The sequence below is a fragment of the Lutra lutra genome, chromosome 5 (assembly GCF_902655055.1).
Source record: "Lutra lutra chromosome 5, mLutLut1.2, whole genome shotgun sequence".
NCBI lineage: Eukaryota > Metazoa > Chordata > Mammalia > Carnivora > Mustelidae > Lutra > Lutra lutra.
Genome location: NC_062282.1, coordinates 58915889 through 58939624, shown reverse-complemented (window position 1 = coordinate 58939624; position 23736 = coordinate 58915889). Strand labels below are relative to the sequence as shown.

At 46.9% G+C, this 23736-nt stretch overlaps 1 protein-coding gene across 2 annotated transcripts in view; it reads right to left on the bottom strand.

Annotated features, from left to right (window-relative positions):
- WWC1 (WW and C2 domain containing 1) overlaps window positions 1–23736 on the bottom strand; it is a 152443-nt gene that overhangs the window by 72614 nt on the left and 56093 nt on the right. For both annotated transcript variants that reach the window (XM_047729651.1, XM_047729652.1), the window contains exon 2: window positions 7359–7468. In XM_047729651.1, coding sequence (XP_047585607.1) covers window positions 7359–7468 — 110 coding nt within the window. The remainder of the gene's footprint in view (window positions 1–7358; window positions 7469–23736) is intronic.

Here is a 23736-nt window from a genome sequence, read left to right as displayed (position 1 = left end):
CTCAGTCAGTTAAGCATCTGATTTGGTTCAGATCATGATCCCGGAGTCTCAGGATCAAGCCCCACATCGGTTCTCTGCTCAGTGGGGAGAATGCTTCTCCCTCTCCCTCTGCCTGCCACTCTGCCTACTTGCGCTCTGTCAATTAAAGAAATAAAATCTTAAAAAAAAAAAAAAAAAAAAAAAAAAAGCTGAGCCCCATGTCCCATCAGTAGATGTGGACTCCCTCAGATTCAGCGGCTCCTGAGTGCCCCTCGAGCACTAGCCTCAGACCTCTAGCTGAGAAAAGACACAGAAAAGAAAGAGCTGGTCACGGCAAGGCTGGAGATGTTTTCTAAAGTTTGTAACTTTTAAAAATCTACATTTTTGAGGAAAAATACTGAAAAACACAAAAAAGGAAAATCTCACAATTCTACCACTGCAAATTTATCAAGTAGGAAGTGAGAGTTTCCATGTCTCTAATCCTGCTCCTAGGAGGTAACTGCTGCTAGGAGTCTCACACACTAGAAGACACTCTCTTCTGATGATACATAAATTGGTTTATACATGTGTGTCTATATGCACTAATTTATTTTTAATGCAACATGGCCCCATGTTCCGTCTGCTAGTCTGTAATCTGCAAATGATATATCATGTCCATCTTTCCTTGTGGATACAGACGTAACTCAACTTTTTTGTTATTTATCATTTTAATTTTATTGCTGTTTTTATTTATTTAAAAAATTTTTTTAATCTACCTCGACCATTTAAATGGTTTTATAGTATTCTACGGTATGGCATTAGGCTTGACTTCTGGTAGGTGTTTGTGGTTTCCCAGACCACTATTGGGAAAACATTTGGATTGTTTTCAGTTCTTTTGCTTTACAATCAATACTGTAGTGACAATTGTTAAAAACATAATTTTATGAACTTGTGTGATAATTCTGCAGGATATATTTCTTATTAGAGGGAAGATACAACCAAATTACCTTCCAAAATGTTGTATCGATTTTTATTCTCATGAACAGCCTATGAAAGTGCCTCTTCCCCCAGATTCTCAGCAAAATTGCTTAAAAAAATATGTTCATACTTCAGTAATTTTGGGTCTTGACAGTGTAGTAGACTCAGCCGGGGAACTACAAAAACCAAAAACACAAAAAAGCCAGAACTCTGCCCCAGAACACTTACATGAGAATTTCTCAGAGTGGGAGCCAGGCACTGAGAGTTGGAAAAGCTTCCCCAGGTGACTCTGAAACGCAGACATGCCTGAGAAGCCCTGACTGGGACATGAGAATCATTCCTCGATATATTAACATTCCTGATGCCCAGGTTTTAGATCAGAATCTCTGGGGGGTTGAAATGAGTCAACGGCAATTTGCAAAGCTTGTCAAATAATTCCAATGTGTCACCAAAGGTGAAAACCACTCTCTAAGAGGTGCCAACACAGATGGGCTGAGTGGTCACTGAGGCCGGCAGGCAAGGTTGGCTGGCGTGATGCTGAGCTCCAGTGCGGATCACCCACCAGAGCGCTCGCTGAACCGCTGGGCCCTGGACAAACAGCTAGGGGCCCCCCGGATGAACCCTCCCTCCAATGCCTGCCCTGTGGCCGAGGCTCTACTCCTTGGAATACAAACAGGAGAGCCTCCGCTGAAGGCTGGCTTGGCTATCATTTTTGGTGGCCCAGGCTCTCTTGCAGTAGAAACCAACACAGATAGATGAATGCACACACAGACAAACAACACACAACCCCACATCGGAATACTGATTTCAACCTGGCTGCACACTGGGATTACCCCAGAGATTTCCATTTAATTGGTCTGCAGTATGAAGAGGGCATCAGCACACTGCTTCAATCGACTTCACTAAGCCATAATTTAAATACAATGAAATGCAGGTTTTTGAAGCGTATATAGTTCACTATGTTTTGACAAACGTGTACATCATAAACCACTGCTTGAATCAATGTGTAAAACATTCCCTTTGCCCTAACAATCCCTGTACTCTTTTTCCCAGTAGCCCCCCACCCACCTCCTCCCTCCGCTTCTGCCTGTTTATAACTTGGTATCAATGGACCTGTACAGCGTGTGCTCCCTGGGCTTTGCTTCTCATGCTCGGTCTAAGGCTTTTGAGACTCATTTATGGTTTGTTTGTGTTTTTTTTCAAGATTGTAATTTATTTTTTTGACAGAAAGAGACAGCGGGAGAGGGAACATAAGCAAGGGGAATGTGAGAGGGAGAAGCTGGCATCATGCCAAGCAAGGAGACGTGGGGCTCTGAGGACCCTGGGATCATGACCCAAATCAAGGGCAGATGCCTAACGACGGAGCCACCCAAGTGCCCCTCATTTATGTTGTTTTTATTGCTGACCTGTTTCTTGGTATTGCTGAATAAATATATTTTTTTTAATTTTATTTATTTGAGAGAGAGAGACAGAGATAGCGACAGAGAGCACAAGCAGGGAGGAGAGGGAGAAGCAGGCTCCCTGCTGAGCAGGGAGCCCTGATGTGGGGCTAGATCCCAAGACCCTGAGATCATGACCTGAAGGCAGATGATTAACCGACTGAGCCACCCAGGCGCCTCACTGAATAATATTCTATTGTGTGAACTTATCATAATTCACTTTTTGATAAACTTTTAAGTTGTTTCTAGTTTGGAATTTTTATTTTTTATTTATTTATTCTTTTTTTAAAAAGATTATTTATTTATTTATTTAACAGAGAGAGAGAGAAAGAGACAGAGAGAGAGAGAGAGAGATCACAAGCAGGCAGGCAGGGTGGGGGAGAAGCAGGCTCCCCGCTGAGCAGAGCGCCTGATGTGGGGCTCGAACCCAGGACCCCAGGATTGTGATCTGAACTGAAGGCAGAGGCCCAACCCTCTGAGCCACCCAGACCCCCCTCTAGTTTGGGATTTTTAAAAATAGATTTATTTATTTGAGAGAGAGAGAGAGAGAGAGAGAAGGAAAGCACACACACGAGCAGGAGGGGGCAGAAGGAGAGGGAGACAAAGAATTCTCAAGTAGACTCCCCACTGAACATGGGGCCTGATGCTCAGGGCTTGATGCAGGGCTTGATCCCAGAGTCCTGAGTTCATGACCTGAGCCAAAATCAAGGGGCAGATGCTTAAATGACTGAGCCACCCAGGCACCCCTCTAGTTGTGGATTATTATGAATAGCTTTAATGAACATGCATGCACAAGTCTTTATATGGGCATCTGTTTGCATCTCCCCCAGGTAAAACTATCCAGCAGTGGAATTGCTGGGTTGTATGGCAAGCATATACTGAATTTTATAAGAAACCGGCAAATTAGTTCCCACAATGTTGGTTCTGATCAACATTCGCACCACTAATGTATTAGAGTTCCAGTTCCTCCACACGGTCACCAACTACCGGCACTGTTCATCTTCTTCATTCTAGCCATTACAGTGGGCGTGAGGGGTACCTCCCTGTCGTCTTTAGTTTGCGTTGCCCTAAGGACTGATGCTGAAAGCATATTTTTATGTGTTTATTAGCCATTTGTATGTCTTTAGTGAAGTGTCTTTTTAAAATCTCTTGCTTGTATTTTTAATCGAGCTGCTGGGCTTCTTACTATTGAGTTGTAAGATGTAAGAGTTCTTTATACATTCTTGATATGGGTCCTGTGTCAGATATCAGTGTTGTAAATATTTTTTCCTTATCTGTGGCTTGTCTTTCCAGTTTCTTAATGGTGTCTTTTAACAATGCAGGTTTAAGTTCGATGAAGCTCCATTTATAGTTAGTGTTTTTTGGGTCTCGTCCAAAAAAAAAAAAAATCTTTGCTTACCTTCAAATCTTGAAAATTTTTCTCCTATGCTTTCTTTTAGCTCTTTTCTAGTTCTCCCTTTTATGTTTAGGTCTATGGTCATTTTGAGTTTATTTTTATGTATGGTGTGAGATAGAGACAGAAATGGAGGTGTACTTTTTTCCATGTGGGCCAGTTGTACCAGCAACTGTTGAAAAAACTGTCCTTTAGAACACTGGGCTTTTCAAAAGCACCCAGAGAGTTCTATGGAATTGTGTTAACAGCTATTAGTCCTAAATTAGTCCTGAATTAGTCTTACTCTGAGGGCGTCCTCCCAGGCCCAGCCTCTTCCACTCATACTCCCCTTCCCTAAGCCCATCACACCCAAACAGATACCTTTACACTCAGGTAGGATCTTTCATATCACCTTGTCTAGCTACTTTCCAGTTTTCCTTTTTATTAAAGCTATACATGGACACAGTTTAATCACTCAGCAGGTTACAAAGTTGGCTACATAAAACAGCATTCCCCATCCTCTTTCTCCCCAAAAGGCAGCTACTGCCAACAAACATTTAGCCAACTGACTGAAACCATGATTGAGAACCCCTTCTCTATCCTCTCTCATGCTCCCAACCTCAACCTACAAACACATTCCACACGTTCTCCACACTCCCGAACTCTGCATTCCACCCCCCACCTCCTCCACACACCACACACCCACTTTCTACACACACCACACACCCATCCACGGGGCTAACACTACTGTATTCTCCAAGGGCTTTAACAATTGTCTTAAAAACAGCTGAACATCTGGAGAATGCCCAACCTTGTTACTATGCAAATGAAAAGCAGGGAAGTAACAGTTTCAACCTATGAAGAATTTATCAAAAAATAAAGAAATGAAAATAGCCCCATACTGATCAAGGTATGAGGAAAACAGTACCCTTGTTGCCTGTGGCAATACAGACTGCTACAGTTTTCTGGAAATACTTTTCAACCTAGGAATATGGACCAGAAGTCTCAAAAAATTTTCATGACCTTTCACTTAGTGACCCTATATTTGGAAATATAAAGGAAATTATCACAAAGGAGAGAAGCAGTATGAATAAGGATTCTCCCTTCGGTTTTATTTATTTATAACAAATAAATGGAAATAACACAAAAGGTCAGCAACGAGGGAAATTATGGTGCATTTGTTTTATGTGTTAACATGTATCACTCCATCTATTTGATGCATTAAAAATGACAAATATGGGGGCCCCTGCGTGGTGCAGTCCATTGAGCTTCCAACTCTTGGGTTTCAGCTAAGAGCAAGAATCATTGGGGCGCCTGGGTGGCTCAGTGGGTTAAGCCGCTGCCTTCGGCTCGGGTCATGATCTCAGGGTCCTGGGATCGAGCCCCGCATCGGGCTCTCTGCTCAGCAGGGAACCTGCTTCCTCCTCTCTCTCTGCCTGTCTCTCTGCCTGCTTGTGATCTCTCTCTGTCAAATAAATGAATAAAAAAAAAATTCTTTAAAAAAAAAAAAAAAAAAAAAAAAAAAGAATCATTGCCATTTTGCAACTCTTCATGTATCCCAAGTTGTGAGAACAGTGCCTGGAACATGACAGGTGGTCAGTGAATATTTGCCGAATGAATGAATGTTGGATAGTAGATTTAACTTGTTCAATTCTATTGGGTCTATAACTCAAGAAGGTAATTTCTGTCCATGAACAATACACACATGGAGGACTGGTCGAAGTCCACGGCTCTGAATGCTTAGGCCTCCTGGAGGGTCACAGTCACACCACCTCCACCCCTGGCTCCTTCTGCAGAGGTGGTGTCCTCCCTCCAAGGAGAACAAGTTCAAAGGAAAAGGCACCTGCTAGCCTGAGAGCTGATAAAACTCTTAGGCAGAATTCTTCTTATGGTGGCCCCCATTTACTCACCTGCCCATACACCCCATTTCTGCCCTCATCCTCTCAAGAATAAATTCTGCTGGTGCCTGCTACTCCTTCCTCCCTCCTATTTCCCTGCAACTCCCAGAAGCACTGTAAAATCCCACTCTCGCCATCAGATTTTAACGAGGGGGATGAACTCAGCAATTAGACACAAGGAGAGAACTGGTTAGGGTCCCTGTACATCAGTGTTTAACCCAGCATACTGTGCAGCCTTCCAAACATTAACCTCATTCCCCACACACACTCAATTAGGCATATTTACTTCTCATTATCCAGCATGCAATCATGAGCGCTAATAAAAACCTCTGCTACCCCCCAAAAAGCAATTAATGCCATTAGCTGTCCCTCAGAAACTCTTCAATGAAGTCGGCTCATTCATCCACTCAGTCATGAATTCATGCATGTATGCCCTTTGCTATTTAACAAAGGTCAAGTGCACACCTACTATGTGCCTTACCGAACACAGGCCTGGGAATGGAGCAATGAATGAGATACTGCCCTGCTTTATAACAGAGTGATGAGTGGCACCACAGAGGCCGGCCGGGTGCTAGTGGAAACCCGAGGAGGAAATGAATGGGGAGGCACAACTTGGCTCCCTGGTACCAGTTCAAATCCCAGCTGTACCGCATTTTTGCTCTGAGTGTTAAGCAGCCAGTTACGACTTCTAAGTTCTATGTCCAAGACAGGGATATTCCTCCTAACATCCTCCAGGGGAGCTGGGAGGATGAAACGAGATAATGCCTATCTGGCGCCTCGCTGCACGCAAGGCACAGGATGTATGTTCAGTGAACAGGGGCTATTAGCATTTCCTACCCTATTCTCAGCCTTCAGGTTGGCCAGGCACATCCCATTTCAACCCATTTTCCTCTGGCCTGAAAGGACAAAGGGAATCCTACACTTCAGAAGTTGAGAGTGAGATGGCCTTGGACAAATGGGGCAGCAGATTTCAGAGGACACGATGAAGCCCAAATACACAACAACTCTCCCTGGCTGGGGGGACCGTGACCTGAGTTCCTCTACCTGCCAGACAATATGCCTGTCCCTTTCTTGTCCCTTTCTCAATCTATCCCTCCAGCACAGTCCCAGAGACAGAGACACTAGGAATGTGTACTCTGGATCAGGATACTTGGATCATGGGCACAAAGTGAGGGTGAGATGAGAGTATGATGGGCCGGAGACACACACTGATGCCCATCCACTACAGAGACAGACGTGCACATGCTGCTAGGGACATGCTGGGGCTCTGGTTCCACAATGGCCTGGCAATGACAATGACACATCTGCCTCACATGGAAAAAAAAACTGTAGGCACCAAAAATGGAGATATATTAAAAAAAGAAAAAAACAAAAGAATAGATGCATGTACACACAAACATACAATTGGAACATTTCTGGAATGATACACAAGAAATTGTTAGCAGTGGCTGCTTCTGCAAAACTGGGGAGCTGGGTTGCAAGGGGGGAGAGTTTTAGATTCTATTTAAAACCCTTCTAAATGGTTATTTTGTACGAGCATACATTATCTATCTATATCCACATCGACATCTCTATCTAACTCCATATAAAACAAAACACAATCTGGCTTTAAGAGCCTTTGCCGGCAGCTCTTTCAGAATCAGGGAGGGGGGTGGGTGTAGAGGTAGAGGGATGGGGTGCAGGAAGGGGAAGGGAGGCTGGCCAGGAACTTACTGGTATTGTGGTCTATGAAGTAATCTCCAACCTGCGGGTCATACGCCTCTTCCCATCCTAGCGGCAACTCATCACTAATGCAGTCAGCAAAGGTGAGTGGTTTGGTGTACCTGGCAAGGGAGAGGAGAAACAGACTCCATCAGCCCACGGTCCCCAAGGCCCTACAACTCACTGCTTCTGTCAGCCTCCCTGCTCCTCTGGGCTAGCCTGACAGAGCCACAAACTTCGCCCTGGCCCCAGCTCTGCTGTCCCCATGGCCCATGTTGTCCCAGGAAAGTAACTGGATTAGATCACCCAGGAGGGAGGCGGGTAATCTGCATTCTGGTCCCAGCTTTGCCACTAATTTGGAAGTGATTTCACCAAGTCATCTTCCTTCTTTGGGCCTCTGTTGCTGGATCTCTGGGGTGTTTGAGGAAAAGGGTTCAAACATCAAGTCTTGTTTCTGGACTCAGACTCTAGCCCTCTCTAGCTTCTTCATCTGCAACTCACCTGCCCACACCACCCCCATCCTTTATTCAGGGTCTATCCCATGTCTGCCACACCCACTTGTCCTCTGGAAAGCTGGCTTATAGCAGCATCTAGAATAGCAGATGTCCTATCCCTATGAATTCGGCCAAAAGAAGTATTTCTTTTCCTCCTGAGTAGGTTCCCAAATGCCTACACCCACCACTGTCCTTCCCTAAACAATCCAGGCCAAACCGATCTTTTTAGTAATAACCCCCTCTAAGACCCTATTTTGGTGGGCAGTGGTGGTAATCACCCACTTGGTGGCTAAGTGAGAAGACAAATCATCCAACCAAATGAATTAAGGGCTGTGAAGGCTGGAAAAGAGCACAAGCCATCGGTCAAACATTTCAGCCAGTGCAGGAAGCCACCAACCTAGACATACAGCCTGTGGGACTGAGCAGCCCCTCCGGAAAGCCTTTGGTTTCTCCCATTGCGGACTCTGCTTAAAATACATATTCAGATGTTCTCCCTCTCCTGTGTGTTCCCACCCCCTCCCAATCCTGGAAGACTAGAAGGCTCTGTTTCATCATTCTTTGGATAGAGTGGCAAGCTAAGATACAACAGGAGAGGAAGAGAAAGAACTGGATGGGGTCTCAGAGTTCTGATGAAGACCTTCCCTCTAGGCCTCGGGAAAATACCCTCTCTCTTATGCTGTGCAATCTCCTTTTCTATACCCACTCCAAGTCAGACTTAAAGAAAAACATATGAGGGGAGAAAGAAACACTGGAAGGGCCCCCGTGGACAGGAGGCGGTAAGTTCATGTGCCATCATATATCCAAGTCAGGTAGGCTGCGTAAAGTACCTCCTGAGTGAATAAATGAGAATCCAAAAGCTTCCATTAGTCAGTAATTCACTGTTGTATTGTGGGAGACGATGAGGATGAGGCCAGAGGGATCTAGGATATGCAACAGACTCCGCTCCATAGAGTAAGGATTCAGTAAGCATCCCTTAGGGTGATGTGTGGGTTTGGCAACTTAATCTCATTGAGCTTCCGTTTTTTATTTTTTTTTTTAGAGAGGTTGGGGGGATGGGGCAGAGGAAAAGGGAGAGAGAGAACCTCAAGCAGGCTCCATGCTGAGTGCAGAGCCTGATGCAGGGCTTGATCTTATGACCCTAAGATCATGCATAAGCCAAAATCTAGAGTAGGATGCCTAACTGACTGAGCCATCCAGGTGCACCACAAACCCCCCCTTTCTTTTTTAAAGATTTATTTATTTGGGGGAGAGAGAGAGAGACAGAATGTGATTGAGGTCGGGGGAGAGGGGCAGAGGGAGAGAAAGAGAAGCAGACTCCCTGCTGAGTGTAGAGCCCCAAGCACGGTTTGATCTCATGACCATGACCTGAGCTAAAATCAAGAGTCAGACACTTAACCGAAGGAGCCACCCAGGTGCCCCTGAGTCTCAGTATCTTTATCTGAGAAGTGGGGATAATAGTAGCAACTGTCCAGTTTGCTGGTTAAAGAATGTCATGTTTTAGGAACATGTAGCATAGATCCTAGTAGGAATGAGTGCTCAGAAAACACTACTGTTATCTCCATTTCCCAGAAGGGGAAACTGAGGCTGAAAAATACAAAATAACATTCTCCAAGTCAGTGACAAATCTGGGACTTCAAATTGGTCTCCAGCGCTCCTGTTGTGAGCTACAGGGTTCTCTCGAAAGCTGGCATTCTCAGTGTACCTCCTGAGTCCTGTGGAAAATCATAAGCCACTGTATAGTCAAAGGGGGAAAAATGGAGAAGACACACAGGGGATGAGGACCTCCCTCCACGAAGAAGGCTCTTCATTCAGGCACACCTGTGCCAGTTTGGATAAAGTTCCTGCAAAGCTGTCTTCAGCCCATGCCACCACCCCCCATGCCCTGCACAGACTTCAGAAACTAAAGGCCACGTGCCACAGTGCCTCCCCATCCTCAAACTTCACCAGGTGGTTTGTTTCCTCTTCCTTATGGAGAATGAAGATCAGTGACCACCAGGAATCTAATCTCCTCCAACATCATTTTATACAGCAAGTCTCTGAAAGAGTCTCTGAAAACTCCACACACAGGCATACCCTTCCACAGGGAGTCACTGTACTACTGAGGACAGAAAGATCTGGGAGGGAGCAGGAATGCACCAGTCAGACCTTCCTTTCTGGCTCATTCCTCTCCCTGCTCTCTGCCCTGAAACCTCTGGCTGCACAGATATGAATTCTCTCTCTTTCTTTTAAAAGATCTTATTTATTTATTCGACAGAGAGAGCACAAGCAGTGGGAGCAGCCAAGGGAGAGGGAGAAGCAGGCTCCCCGCTAAGCAGGGAGACCAATGCAGGGCTCCATCCCAGGGATCATGACCTAAGCTGAAGGCAGGTGCTTAACTGACTGAGCCACCCAGGCACCCCCACAGAGATATGAATCTTATTATATATACTGTCTGTAACCCAGAAAACCAAGAAGATATGCCCCTTCTGACAGATCCCCTGGATCAGCACCTTTCATAATTCTTCCCTGAGGATCAATTAAGTGGTTTCATCCAATGGTGCATCTAAGCAAGAGATCCCTGGGTCCCCCACAACAGGTGCTCAATAAATATTTGTGGAATGGGTGACTATGATAATGAATATGTAGGAATGACAAATAATGATGTATTGTTCTATATGTTGCTAATACAGGAGGATGATCTCAATATATTATGAGAAAAACAACACTGTTGAAAGAGAAAATCTACAGGATACTGTTATCGTATATTTTGCCTACAAATCTGTGTGTGTGTGTGTGTGTGTGTGTAGAAGAGAAACTGGGTGCTTGCTTCAGCAGCACATAAAGAAGGGAAACTGGAAAGATGTACATTAAAATGTCATCTCGGTACACGGTTTCTAATATAATTGTTTTTACTAATTTCTCTGTAATGTTCATATATCAGTATAATTAAAATATTTAATAATGGCTAAATGTAGGCCTAGAAAGCAAGTTACATATATCATGTTCTCTCTCTCCGGGTAGCAGGCACTCTTAGTCCATTTTACAAATGAGAAAACGTGCTCAGTACCACACAGTTAGTAAACCCCAGAGGGATCACCTAAAGCCCTACTACTTGATTCCCAAACCAGAGCTTTGCAAACACGAATGAACAAGACCGAGTGAGTCTCACAGCAACCTGGAGCACAGAGTAAGCTATGCCACAGATACAGGTAACGACAGAGGCCAGTCTGCAGGCAAAGGACCCTGGAGCTTTTGCACATTTGCACCTTCGGTCATCGGTGTCTTGGTACAAAGATGTTCAATACACTTGGATCATGCAAAGCTGCTTGACAAAAAGACAATCAAATGTTTCAAAGTCACCCAAGTCACCAATGCCAGTAATTCACTGAACTCTCTCAGTGGGGAGGGGGACTAGAGATGGGCAGGTCTGAAACACCAAAATGCATCACTTTTCCAGAAAACCCTGAATTCCGCTGATGGTTCCGGCCTTCAACACGGGGAAGTCAGAAGTGAGATGAACATTAGCTACAAGGTTCAGTAATGTGACTGTCTTGAGACCACCCCACTGAGATGCCGGCTTCCACATGCAGTGAACACAGACAGCGTGCCCATTGGGTAGAGAAGAGTGAGTCAAGAGGACCCGGCGTTGGAAGGAGCGGGCCTGAGGAGGAGGGGGGCTCTGGTTTGATATTCCGGGTTCCCCTCTGATGCAACCTTGGGGGAAAAGCCAGAGGGCTGAGAGCCTCGCTCCCAGAGCTCTTCCATGGGAAAGAGAAAACGCTTCTATGGGAAGACTATGCAACTTACAAGAAATCTGGACAGCAAGATTCTCTCTGGAACAAATGCCAAGAGGGAGATGAATTATTCAGTGTGCAGCAATGTGTCATTCAGAGAATCAGGATGAAGAGAAGTGTTTTTAGTTGCACAAAGATTTAAACACACACACACACACACTCTCACACACACACACACACACACACGTATATATGCACGTGCAGATATTCACTCTTCCTGCCAGAGAGAACCATCTGTTTAAACCAGTGCCCTCTGGGAAACGGTGGGTGCTTCTCTGGCCTACAATGTTTCCCCTTGGGCCAGTGCCAAGAATGTGGGCTGGGAAGAGATGTCCGCTTTCAGATGCAGCCTGGACTTGGGGGCTTGCCTGGAACTCCCAGCCCCCACCCTCCAGTGAAGCGATTCACCCCATTTCAAGCTTTGGAGTGGTCTCCAGCCTCCCTGTCCTGGGCTACCGAAAACCCCAATCATGAGATCAAAATGGCCCGAATGCTGGAGGGGCAAGAGGGAGGGAAGGAAGAGGGCCAAGAGAAAACTAGTTCTGCCTCTTCTTAATTACAAATCTCTGAAGGAACACAAACATTCCTGAATGTTTCACAATAGGCCCTCCTGGAGAAGTGGCCCAGATGTGCCACCTTGGAGACAGGTAGGCTCTGCCAGGAGCACCCTATGGGGAGCACACTACAGGGACCGCACCGGCCCACCTGTCCAGGAACACAGGCTCCCTGCCCTCCTGCCGCGGCGTCATGTGGCAGAGGCTCCCAGATCGCCAGGGCCAGTATTGGGTATTCAGATGCTGCATCCTTTCTGAGCAAGGCAGCTCAGAGAAGGAACGGAAGACCTCTTGCCAAGTCTAACACTGGGTGGTGATTCCCTGGGGACTGAGGAATGAGTAACCTATCTTTCATGTTCCTACTGCTTCCCCAGCGATCCGAATGCTTCCCACAGCAACCTCTTTATCGCTGTCCAGCAGGATGCTGGCCCCAGGAGTGAGCTCTCTTCGAAGGACAGCTGGGCGGGATCACTTTCTAAAGGGCCCTCCAGGCTGCAAGCCAAGAACTGTCCAAACTTTCAGCTGAACCTCTCCTCCCGCCCAGGCACAAGAAGCCCGGGTGGCAGGCTCCTCCGCCTGGGGGTGTTTCCCATGCATAGTTCCCATAGCTTCCATTGCACAACTCCGACCCCTGCAGCCTCACCGCCAGGTTGCTGCAGAACAGGGCTGCATGTCCCCTTCACCTTTGGCACGCTGAAGGCTGGGGTGGGCATTGAGAAAGTGCCATATTGGAAGTCCTCCCTTCCTTTAAGTCAGTTCCGTTCAACACCTTTATTCAGACATCTCTCACAACCGGAGGCGTGGGGGGCGGGTGTGTGGAAAAAAACAACCATCTCAGAGTTTGTGAGGAGGACTGGGCACACCGAACCCAGCTGAACCTTCATCGACGCCCACGGCAGAAGTGAACCAGACGGACAGGGACCTGCCCTGACACTCTAGTCGGGAGACACACCCCAACCAGGAAGCAAGCTGCCAAAGTCCCTCACGGCAGACATTCATGCTGTCCAGAAAAATGCCACAGGGGTGGTGGGATCAAGGGTCATGGGGGTGGGGAGAGGAAGGGAGGGAGTGTCAGAGGAAGCCTCTTGCAGAAGGTGATCTTTGAGCAGAGACCCCATAGAGGGAAGCAATGGCAAGGGCCAGTTGTGGTGGGATGATGTTGGTGAGTCTGAGGGGGAAAAAGCCACCTAACATATCTTTCTGTTGTGAGTGATGGGGTGGAGGCACAGTGACGCAGAGGGCAGGCTTCCCTTGTAAGTGCCACCTCTAAACTAGGGGGCAGAAGCAGACCTAGAGAAGCTCCCAGCCTCACCCTCTGCTTTCCTTCTCTCTCCCCCACTTCGGGTAGTCCTCCAAGCAACAAACATTTACTGCAGGGACACAACAGCCTAGTCCCACACTAGACACCAGGGGGACTCTGACATTTGAATAAGCCTTATTTCTGCCTTCAAGAGCAGTGGGTCTGGCCAGGGAGCCAAGGTTCACCCTTAAAACAGGCAGTGACCCATCACCATGGCATTTGGTGACTGTGTATGAGGTGGCCATGCTACCCGGGGCTGTGGACCACAGGCAATTAATTGGAGGATGTAGGGATGGTTGATAAGCTGCTAGGTCAGCCGTTCAGACGTGAAAAGTCCCAGGGGTTGGAAGACCAGAGAGAGTTAGGCAACAGGATAGTCAGGAAAGGCTGGAGGAGGAAGGAGCCCAGGAGGGAAGGAAGAAGATGGTGGTTGGCTTCATAGTTGCTGGGGAGGCAGACTAGCTGTTACCCACAAAGGCTCAGGATCCCATGCTGGGCCTCTTCCACAACCAGGGGCATGTTACATAACCTCTTTAGGAGGAGTGTCCTTTTCTGTGAAACTTGGAAGTCCCGATCTCATAGGGTGTGGTGGGAATTAAAGGAGATAACCCATACAGAGTGCTCCGCACAGGACCTGGCGCAGACGGAGCCCTGAGTAGATGTGGGTTGTTAACGGGATCTGTGGGGAGGCCTTGTGTTCTGTGCACCATGAGAATCATGCCCCTCTTCAGTCTCAGGGCATCAGACATGTCCGTGACCCTCGGCAGCGGCACCCTTCACTCCAACAGGCTCTAGAGTCAGCCCCCTTCAACCCCATGCAGACACAGTCACTTACTCTTTGGCCTTGGGCATGAACCTTAACCTGCCCCAACTTGCTTCTTTGTCCGGAAAATGGGGATGTTCAAATCAGCTGTGCTGAGCCCATGGCACACAGGGCTCAACCAACATTAGCTGGTATTATGAGCTGGGTTTTCTATCCTTATTACCACGATGGGGAAACGGAGGTAAAATAAGTGTCCAGGTTAAGCGCCAATACACCCCGCACTGTACTCCAGGGGCTAGGACTGCATACACACTCCCTTTTTGGAAATTAAACCAGGAGTTGGGAAATGGCAGCCGGAGTGGGTTTGGCTCTCAAAATCTGCTCTTTGGAGCAGGTGTTTACACTAGGGACTTCTAAACTCTCGTTGTTTTTTTTTTTTTAAAGATTTTATTTTATTTATTTGACAGAGAGAAATCACAAGTAGGCAGAGAGGCAGGTAGAGAGAGAGAGGAGGAAGCAGGCTCCCCGCTGAGCAGAAAGCCCGATGTGGGGCTCGAACCCAGGACCTGGGATCATGACCTGAGCCGAAGGCAGCGGCTTAACCCACTGAGCCACCCAGGCGCCCCTAAACTCTCGTTCTTAAGAGAACACTTCCCTCCCTCCCTCCACTCTCAAAACACGGATCTCAACATCCTGGCGTTTTTACCCCCAGACCTCTCTGCTTCCCTACTTTGGTCGAGCTGGATTATCCAGAAGCTTTCTTGGCCTGATCACTCCCACTCCTGGAATTCTTTTATGGGGAAAAGAAAAGGAGGGAGCAAACCAGAGGGAAGGTTCTAGACTGTTCTCCATGCTTCCCTCTCCTTTTTAGGCTGCCCCTTTCCCACACACACGGGTGGCTCACTTCCCCTCCTAAATCTTGTCTTTACTCTGCCCTCACTGAGTTCTTGGGCCAGGCCCCTCCTCTGCTTCCATTCCCAGGTCTCTGTGTCTATCCATTCCACAACTTCTTCCAGCTCATGGACAGGGGTGGATCCATGCTGCTACCCCTCTGCATATCACTTGCTGGGATTTAAGGTTACTGTTCTGAGAACCAGATTGTGCACTAGAGTAGGCATGGCCAACTGACTAGCAGAAGGCCAAATTCAGCCCACATTCTGCAATAGCCTGTTTGCCTATTGCAGCTCTGTGTTTTGTTTTTTAAGATTTTATTTATTTATTTGACAGAGATCACAAGTAGGCAGAGAGGCAGGCAGAGAGAGAGAGGAGGAAGGAGGCTCCCCACCAAGCAGAGAGCCCGATGTGGGGCTCGATCCCAGGACCCTGAGATCATGACCTGAGCTGAAGGCAGAGGCTTTAACCCACTGAGCCACCCAAGTGCCCTGACAGCGCTGTGTTTAAAAGGAGAATTAGCATGCCTGTGGTGAGCCACACTCCTGTTGCACACAATACCCTTGCTCTATAACGTTACTCTAACTTTTGTCTTACCTAAAGGCAGCATAGAGGAGTAGTTAAGAACACAGGGTTCTGGAGCTAGACTCCTGGGTTTGCATCCAGGCTCTGCCATTTTTGAGCTGTGCAACCTTGGGCAAGTCATTTAAACTCTCTTTTAGCTCAGTTTTCAAATTTGAAAAACAGGGAAAAATTCCTTTATTAAATACTTACCACATGCCAAGAACTTTTCCAAGCACTTTGTGGATATTAACTTACTTGACCCTAGTAACAACCCTTTTAGGTAGGTACTTTTCAGACCTGCTTCACAGTGTTGTTTGAGAACTGAATTAGATAATACACAAAACAGAACTTCGGAATACATGCTGTCCAAATGAGGCCTCTGATGCAGAGGTATTAAGAAATGATAAAACTGAGCAGGGGATTTGGAATCTGACAAATCAACGCCCTTGTTCTACTGCTAAGAAAACTGAGGCACAGAGAGATAAGACTTGCTCAGAGCCATGCAATAATTCAGTGACAGGGCTCAGAATAAAGTCTGGAATCAACCCCAGGCCTGCATCACACTCATGACACCAAGAGATCAAGCCAACCTGGTGCTGAGTTTGGCTCTATAGGAAACACAGTGAGTATCTGAACATCCTGCAAGATATAGGTACTGATAGTATTTTCTGGGCTAACTGTCCTTATGATACTGAAAGGAGAATGATCATTGGACAAGAACCTGAATGAAACTATGAAGCTCCCACTCATGGAGCGACAAGGCTGAGAGAAGGGCCCTTCTTTGGCCCATTTCCTCATCGGAGGGTAATCTCCTGAAAGCCCAACACCCCAACAGAACAGGGCACCTGGTATGCATGTTTGTCCTGCATCCAGCTCCGCCCCACCTTCATCCTCATTCCTGAATTGAGAGCTAGGCTAAGGCAGTTCTGTGCCCTATAAAAGGGCCAGTTTCATCCTTCTTAGCTGTGTAATCTTAGTCCATTCTTTCCCCAGCTCTGAGCCCGAGTTTCCTCACAGGTATAAAGCAGTCAAGAAAATCTGCCTTGCAGGGTTCTTGCAGAGACTAAATGAATTAGTACATGGGAATGACTCAATATAACACTTGGCATATAATGCTGGGTACAAATGCAGAGCTCCCTTCTGTAGTCAGGATCTTGAGGGCACTCAACTCCCAGTTTTTACTCCTTCCAGTCCCAGGAGCTAGGTTGCCAAGGGGTCTTCCCAGGTGCTGGGCTGCCCAGGAACCTCCAGCTCAAAGAGCAGAGGCCACAGCCCACCCCTCCCTGGAATCTGACCATTTCTCTATTCCTTGAGCTCTGACCCTCACCCTAACCATGCAGGCCTGAGGAGCTGGTCCTCCTAGAAGGAACTGGCCATGAAGGCTTCTTTGGGATCCTTCCATGACAGCAGAGCTTAGAGCACTAGAAGGGGAGTGAAGAGATCTGGGTTTGAATATTGATGTTGTCATTAGGATAGCCATGCCTGTGGGCTTCCTACCCTCTCTGGGCTTCCCATCTCCAAAACAAGGGAGCTGGAATATGGTATCTCTAAGGCCCCCTTTACAGTTTTAGCCTTTATTAATCTACTACTGGGCCACCCATCCCAAAGGTCAAGAGCATTGGGAGGTTGCAAATGAAACAATAATGAAAATGTCTTTTGCTGAAGACCAATTAAGTATGAGGCACTGGACCATATACTCTATGTAAGAGGAATCATTTCCTTTATCCCCACAGCTTTTCTGTGTGTCAGGTACTGCCACCCTCATTTAACCAACAGAGAAACCAATACTGTTCAGCATTGGTTATGGTATGTTACAGTAATAACAATAATAAACAATGTTAAACTTTGTTGAGGTTGTACAAAGTACCAGGTACGACTCAGGCTCCCTTCCACAGACTATCTTCCAGTGATCCTAAGCAGCACATTTAAAAATATGGTTTAACATCCCTGAAGTGGGGCTGTGTGTCACCATGCTTACTGACATCTTACAACACTGTCAGCCAGCCTGCAATCCTGATGGAGATTTCCCTTCCTGTGTACAGACATCAAAGGTGTCCTGGCTTGGGATGAAATCCTAAAGACAACAGTGGAGCACTTTTAACCCCTAGGAGCCAAATGGTTGTGGGGAAGGGTTGAGGAGGCAGTGAACCGACCTGTTTAGCAACATTCTTCAAGCAGGAGTGCAAAGTAAGTAGGCTAACTCTACCTGATTGCCACGCTGGCTTCTGAGCCCAGCACCAAAGCCTTTGAATTCCCCTGTGGGTCCTTTTGCCAAGGCTGTATCACAAATACTTTGAGGGCAACAAGGACGCTATTCAAAGCACAGACACCAATAATCCGGGGTTAAAAAGTAACTCCAAAGAATTGGATTCATGAAACTAATATAACACCGTATGTTAACCATACTGCAACTTAAATAAAATAAATTAAAAAAAAAAAAAAGGAAGTGGATTCTGAATAGGAAGATGTTTTAGGAACACTGGAGCTTGATTTTGTTTATCTAGTTGGGTTTTTTTCTTTTTTTATGTATAAAAGCAGTATGTGAGTTGAAAGAAATCTAAGTTCACAGATATACATATGTATGTCAAACTCATCCAGTGACACTTGTTAAATACATACAATTTAGTGTGTTTTAATAATCAATTTCTCAATAAAAGTTGTCAAGAAAAAAAAAAAACCCATATTTGATGTACCAGAATCTTAATTTGCTTAAAGTAATCTTATATGTACTCTTATCAGCTCCACTTTCCACATGTGCAAACTGAGGCATAGAGAGGGGACCTGACACACCCAGGAACACTTGGCCAGTTGAGAGGTAAATCCAACTGGCCTCAATTCCCAGCTCTGCCACTGAGTGACTGTGGGTGGCCAAGTCCCTCTCCCATTCTGGGCCACTATTTCCCCATCCCCACCATGAAAAGATGACACAGTGATTCCTAAAGGACTTTTCAGTACTGAGTTTCCGAGACGGTCTCCAATACTTGTCCAAGGTCACATGGCCACAATGGAGGGGATCCTCCCAGCCACCCAGATTTCCTGACCTGCCCCCTGTTTCCCATGCCCATATTCATTTATTCTTTGAGAACCCTTCCTGGAATCTCCTTATTGTACACAGCAGTGGTTCTCAACCTTGAGCTGCATCAGAATCCTCTGGAGGGCTTGAGAACTCACAGACAGCCAGAACTCATCCCCATACTTTCTGATTCAATAGGTTTCTGATTCTGGGTGGGGCTGTGAATTTGCATTTGTAACAAGCTCCCTGGAGATGCTGATATTGCTGGTCCTGGCACCATGCCTAGGGCCCACTGGTGTATAATAGCATCCCCAACCTCATAACTGTAGGGACTCTAAAAAGTGGTAGCCAACCCTGTGTTCAAGAAATGCCTCTCCTTCTCTATCAAAGCTTTCAGCCTCCCCATCCTACTCTGCAGGTCCTGGTCATGGTGACTCAGCCTCTCCCTGAGCACAGCCCTATAGGTAGGCTGTATCAGCCCCTTGCTAGTGTTTGCTGAGCTCCTGTCCAGAACAGTGTCTTGTCTGAGGTCCCACAGCCAGTGAGCACAGAGCCAGCTTTTGGATCTGATCTGGGAACTCAGGTTCTCAACCATTTAGCTGCTGTGTATGTAGAAGGCCCTCAGTGAGGATCATTTTCTTTCTGGTTCATTTCACACTAAACAGCCCCCTTCCCTTTGCATCCATTTGCAGACGGAAGATCAAGCAGGGTTGGGTCCTGGGGCAGGGGCAGGGGCAGGGGCAGTTGGCAGTCCCTGGACTACAGGTTCTACAGGACCTTGGTCCTGCAGGTCCAGGACTAGACCACAAAGCCCAGTGGCACCATCTCTCCAACCATCAGGGGTCTTCTGGTGTCATTTGTGTCTTCAGATAGACACCTGTCAACTTGTGCTGTAGCCCACACAACCTCTATCAGCCCAGGCCCTGCATATCTTGCTACCTCTTGCTGCCGCCATATGCATTTATCAGGGGCTCCAAACACCTGGCTTCCAATCCGCCCTCTTCTCCAGGCCTTTCCACCAGAACCACTGGAAGAAGCCTCTTCAAAGCTGGGCCATGCATTTCACACTAGAGGTGACCTGCCAAAGCCCTGGAAGGAGAGGACACTGTCCTCCCTCTCTCCCCTCCGACCACCACTATGGGCATCAGGGTCAGGGTGGTTTCCTAGGTGGGGAACCCAGGCAGGTAGGGCCTTCCTGATATCTTTCCTTGACACTGCAACTGGCTGCTGTAGGAAAGCACGAGTCAGCACAACCCAGTTGTGTCTTAGAATCTGAAATGCTGCAGACACCCAAGTGTTCATGAATTGCATCACAGGGCGCAGACTGATCTAGTCCAGAAGCTCACCTTGTCTGCCCCTCTCACTGCTGCTTCCTTATTTTCCAAGATCACCGAGGCCTAGAGTAACTGACTACAAAGGATCTCTGCACAGGAGTTGAAAAGGGAATGGTTTTCACCTCTGAGAAACAGGACTTTCTTTAAGGGCCTATTTTCCTCCCATCGTTTCTTTTTAAAGAAGAAAATAAATAGAATGTGTCATTCCCTGAAGGGAAAGCCCTACCTGCAAGTCAACATTAAACACCAAAGTGTGCTGCGCTGAAGACAGCCGAATTAAAGTCAGCAGTGAAACAAGTAAGCAATTAAAACAGCTATTTCAGGAAGCCCTGGAAAGCAGCAGATACAATATGAATTATTCATTCATCCTGCCAGGATGACTTCTGGGCATTATCTTCTGTGCTCTGTTCTCTTGCTCTTGTGCATGCAGCCATTCAAACACAGAGAGGGGACACAATACCCCAGTCCTGGGACACAGGTGCCTGAATGCACGCATACACACACCCCTCACAAGGAGGCCAGGTGGCACTCCAGATGGTGAGCCACACGGAAAAGAAACCCACAGGTTGGCAGGCGCCTTTAGCTGCAGTGCCAGGGGAGAAGGTATGACTAGCCAACTGGCCCAAGAGGATTGTGGAGGGAGGAAGGGAGAGGGAGAGAGGTATCACGGAAGATTACCTGCACAGTGCAGAAGAGACTATGTATAGTGTTTTTAATATCCCACAAGCTTCCTACCTGCTCTGGGATTGATCTAGGAGCTTGAGAGGCAATGGGAGGGATCTGGAATGTCAGCTGATCCCCACACTGGGCCTGCCTGAGCTCTGGACATCAAAGGGTGCATCCAGCAGGATTGGTGAAGGGCTCCATCTGGATTCTGAAGTCATCAGTCCTCCTAGCTGCCTGACTGTGGGAGAAGCTTTGCTACATATCTTATATCCATCCAGGTGACCTCAGTCAAGACCCTTCCCCTCCTTGGGCCTCTGTTTCCCCATCAATGAAACAAAGAGGATGGACTCCATCTCAACCAACTCTTCCAGATCTGGCATTTCATGGTGCCATTTTGTCATGAAAATCTAGTGTGTGAAGGGTGCCTCGCATACTCCTCTGTAGGGGCCCAGTGTCAAAACCCTCAGAGAATAATAATACCAGCACAAGCGCTGTTCCTTACATGTATGCCACGGCATTAAGTTCTCAGAGCAAGCCATGTAAGCAGCTCCTATGTTCATCCCCTGGCAGAAACCAGTAGAGCCTTTGAGAATGATACTGAGTTGCCCAAGGTTGCTCAGCTGATAAGAGGCAGATTAAGGATTTGAATTTAGATCTTAGCAACTATTCAAAAACTGAGTAGTGGGGCACCTGGGTGACTCAGTGGATTAAGCCGCTGCCTTCGGCTCAGGTCATGATCTCAGGGTCCTGGGATCGAGCCCCGCATCGGGCTCTCTGCTCAGCAGGGAGCCTGCTTCCTCCTCTCTCTCTGCCTGCCTCTCTGCCTGCTTGTGATCTCTCTCTGTCAAATAAATAAAAATAAAATCTTTAAAAAAAAAAAAACTGAGTAGAAATTGCTGACTAGGGGTGCCTGGGTGGCTCAGTGGGTTGAGCCGCTGCCTTTGGCTCGGGTCATGATCTCAGGGTCCTGGGATCGAGCCCTGCATCGGGCTCTCTGCTCAGCAGGGAGCCTGCTTCCTCCTCTCTCTCTGCCTGTCTCTCTGCCTGCTTGTGATCTCTCTCTGTCAAATAAATGAATAAAAAAATTCTTTTAAAAAAAAAAAAAAAGAAAGAAATTGCTGACTACACCACTGGGTGGCCAGAAGAGTGGATTTTTTAAATACCATGGAATTTAAAACTACTTCCTAGAGGTTTAAACCAGAAAGTCAGGGAAGAAGAGAAAACGGGGGCGGGGGGGTGGGGGTAGAATATATTTATCCTCAGCTACAAACTGGACATTAGGAGTTTTATGGGAATATGGTGAGTAAGGCTGTGGGAGACAAGGAGGAAAAGAATTGCCCTAGATAAACTGAAAGAGATGCTCATCTTAGAGCCCCAGGAGCAGAAGTCAAGGCTGATGACTGATGAAACAGGAGTCAGAGAAGCACCCGATTCCTCAAAAACTTCATCACTTGTCTCACCGCTGTTTTCAACCTACCCAGGTGGAAAGTTTCATACACAAAGATGTTCAATGCAGCATTATTTATCATATTTAAAAAATGGACACAGGGGCACCTGGGTGGCTCAGTGGGTTAAAACCTCTGCCTTCAGCTCAGGTCATGATCCTAGGGTCCTGGGATGGAGCCCCACATCGGGCTCTCTGCTCAGCAGGGAGCCTGCTTCCGCCCACCCCTCTCTGCCTGCCTCTCTGCCTCCTTGTGATCTCTGTCTGTCAAATAAATAAATAAATCTTTTTTAAAAAATGGACACAGCCTCAAAATCAATAGGGACTAGGCAAACTATATAGGGACTGAATGGTAATAACCATTTGATGCAATTGTTTGAAATGTATGCTCACGAAGCCTTTTGATGAGAGCAAAGAGTGCTTGTATTACAGAATTTAAAAAGAAATAAAACAGCAGGATATAAAACTGTGTGTGCAGCACAATCTTATCCACCTGCAAGAAAAAGGGAAAATGACTACAAGGAAAAAGGCCAATGCTGACCGTGTTTGCCTTTTGGTGGAGTGGGTAATGTTCAAGGATTCCCCCCCACACACACTGCTTTTATAACCAGAAAAAAAGGCAGAAAAAAATACTAAAAATACCAAGTACATTTTCAACACAACTTCAGTTCTCCTATTTAGAACCTCTTACTACCCCTTCATTAAAATACAAAAAACAAAACAAAAAAAACCCACCATTCCAAATGAACCCTAAATTTCTTCTTAGAGAAAAATGCAAAGTATAGAAAAATGTTTTAACACATTGAAAGAAAACAAGCCTCAACATTCGTTACATGATCCTTGCTGAGAAGTGGAGCCACAATGCCCAGTAGAGGCTGGTGAGAGCCCCACAAGGCTCTGGGCTGGCTGCCAGGACAGGAACGCAGCCAGCCCTCCTGGGTCTCCACCCCAGAGCAGACCCCAAAGGGACCTGGGAGGCTGTCTAGGGGCTGATGTGAAAGGCTCTGGGGGGACCTGACAATTATTTCTAGATCCTCCCCACAAAGGCTCTGGATAGACAAACAGAAAAATCCCAAACCATTATCCATCGCCCAAATTACAACCAGTTAGGTTTCGCTGGAGGAATGCTAGTGGAGGGTGGTAACTAGGGGGCAGCTTGGAATATTTTGTGTCAGACAGAATGTGGATGGGGATCAGACCAGCCTGTGACAACACAAACTGTGGTAAGAAGACTTGACAGAATCCTGGGCCGTAGGAGCTGTTAAAACAACTCTAACCCATTCACATCCATGATCCCCTCAGCCCTGACAAGGTTCTGGCTCAGAAAAATGGCAGCCTCCTGCTGCTGCGGCTGTGGCCATGGCTTCAAGACCACCCCATGCATACTCCACGCTCTTTCACGTGCTCCATGCCTTTCTCCTTGCTGTTCCTGCTGCCCAGAACATCTTTCCCTGGGCACCTGCTGATCTAAAGCAGGGGTTGAAGAGTTCTTTCTTTACCATCTGCGTCTGCCACCTCCACGAGCTTTAAGAGGGCCTGAGCAGCGTCCTAGCGAGCACTGCCACCTCAGCATCTCATAGGAGGGAGCGCTGAG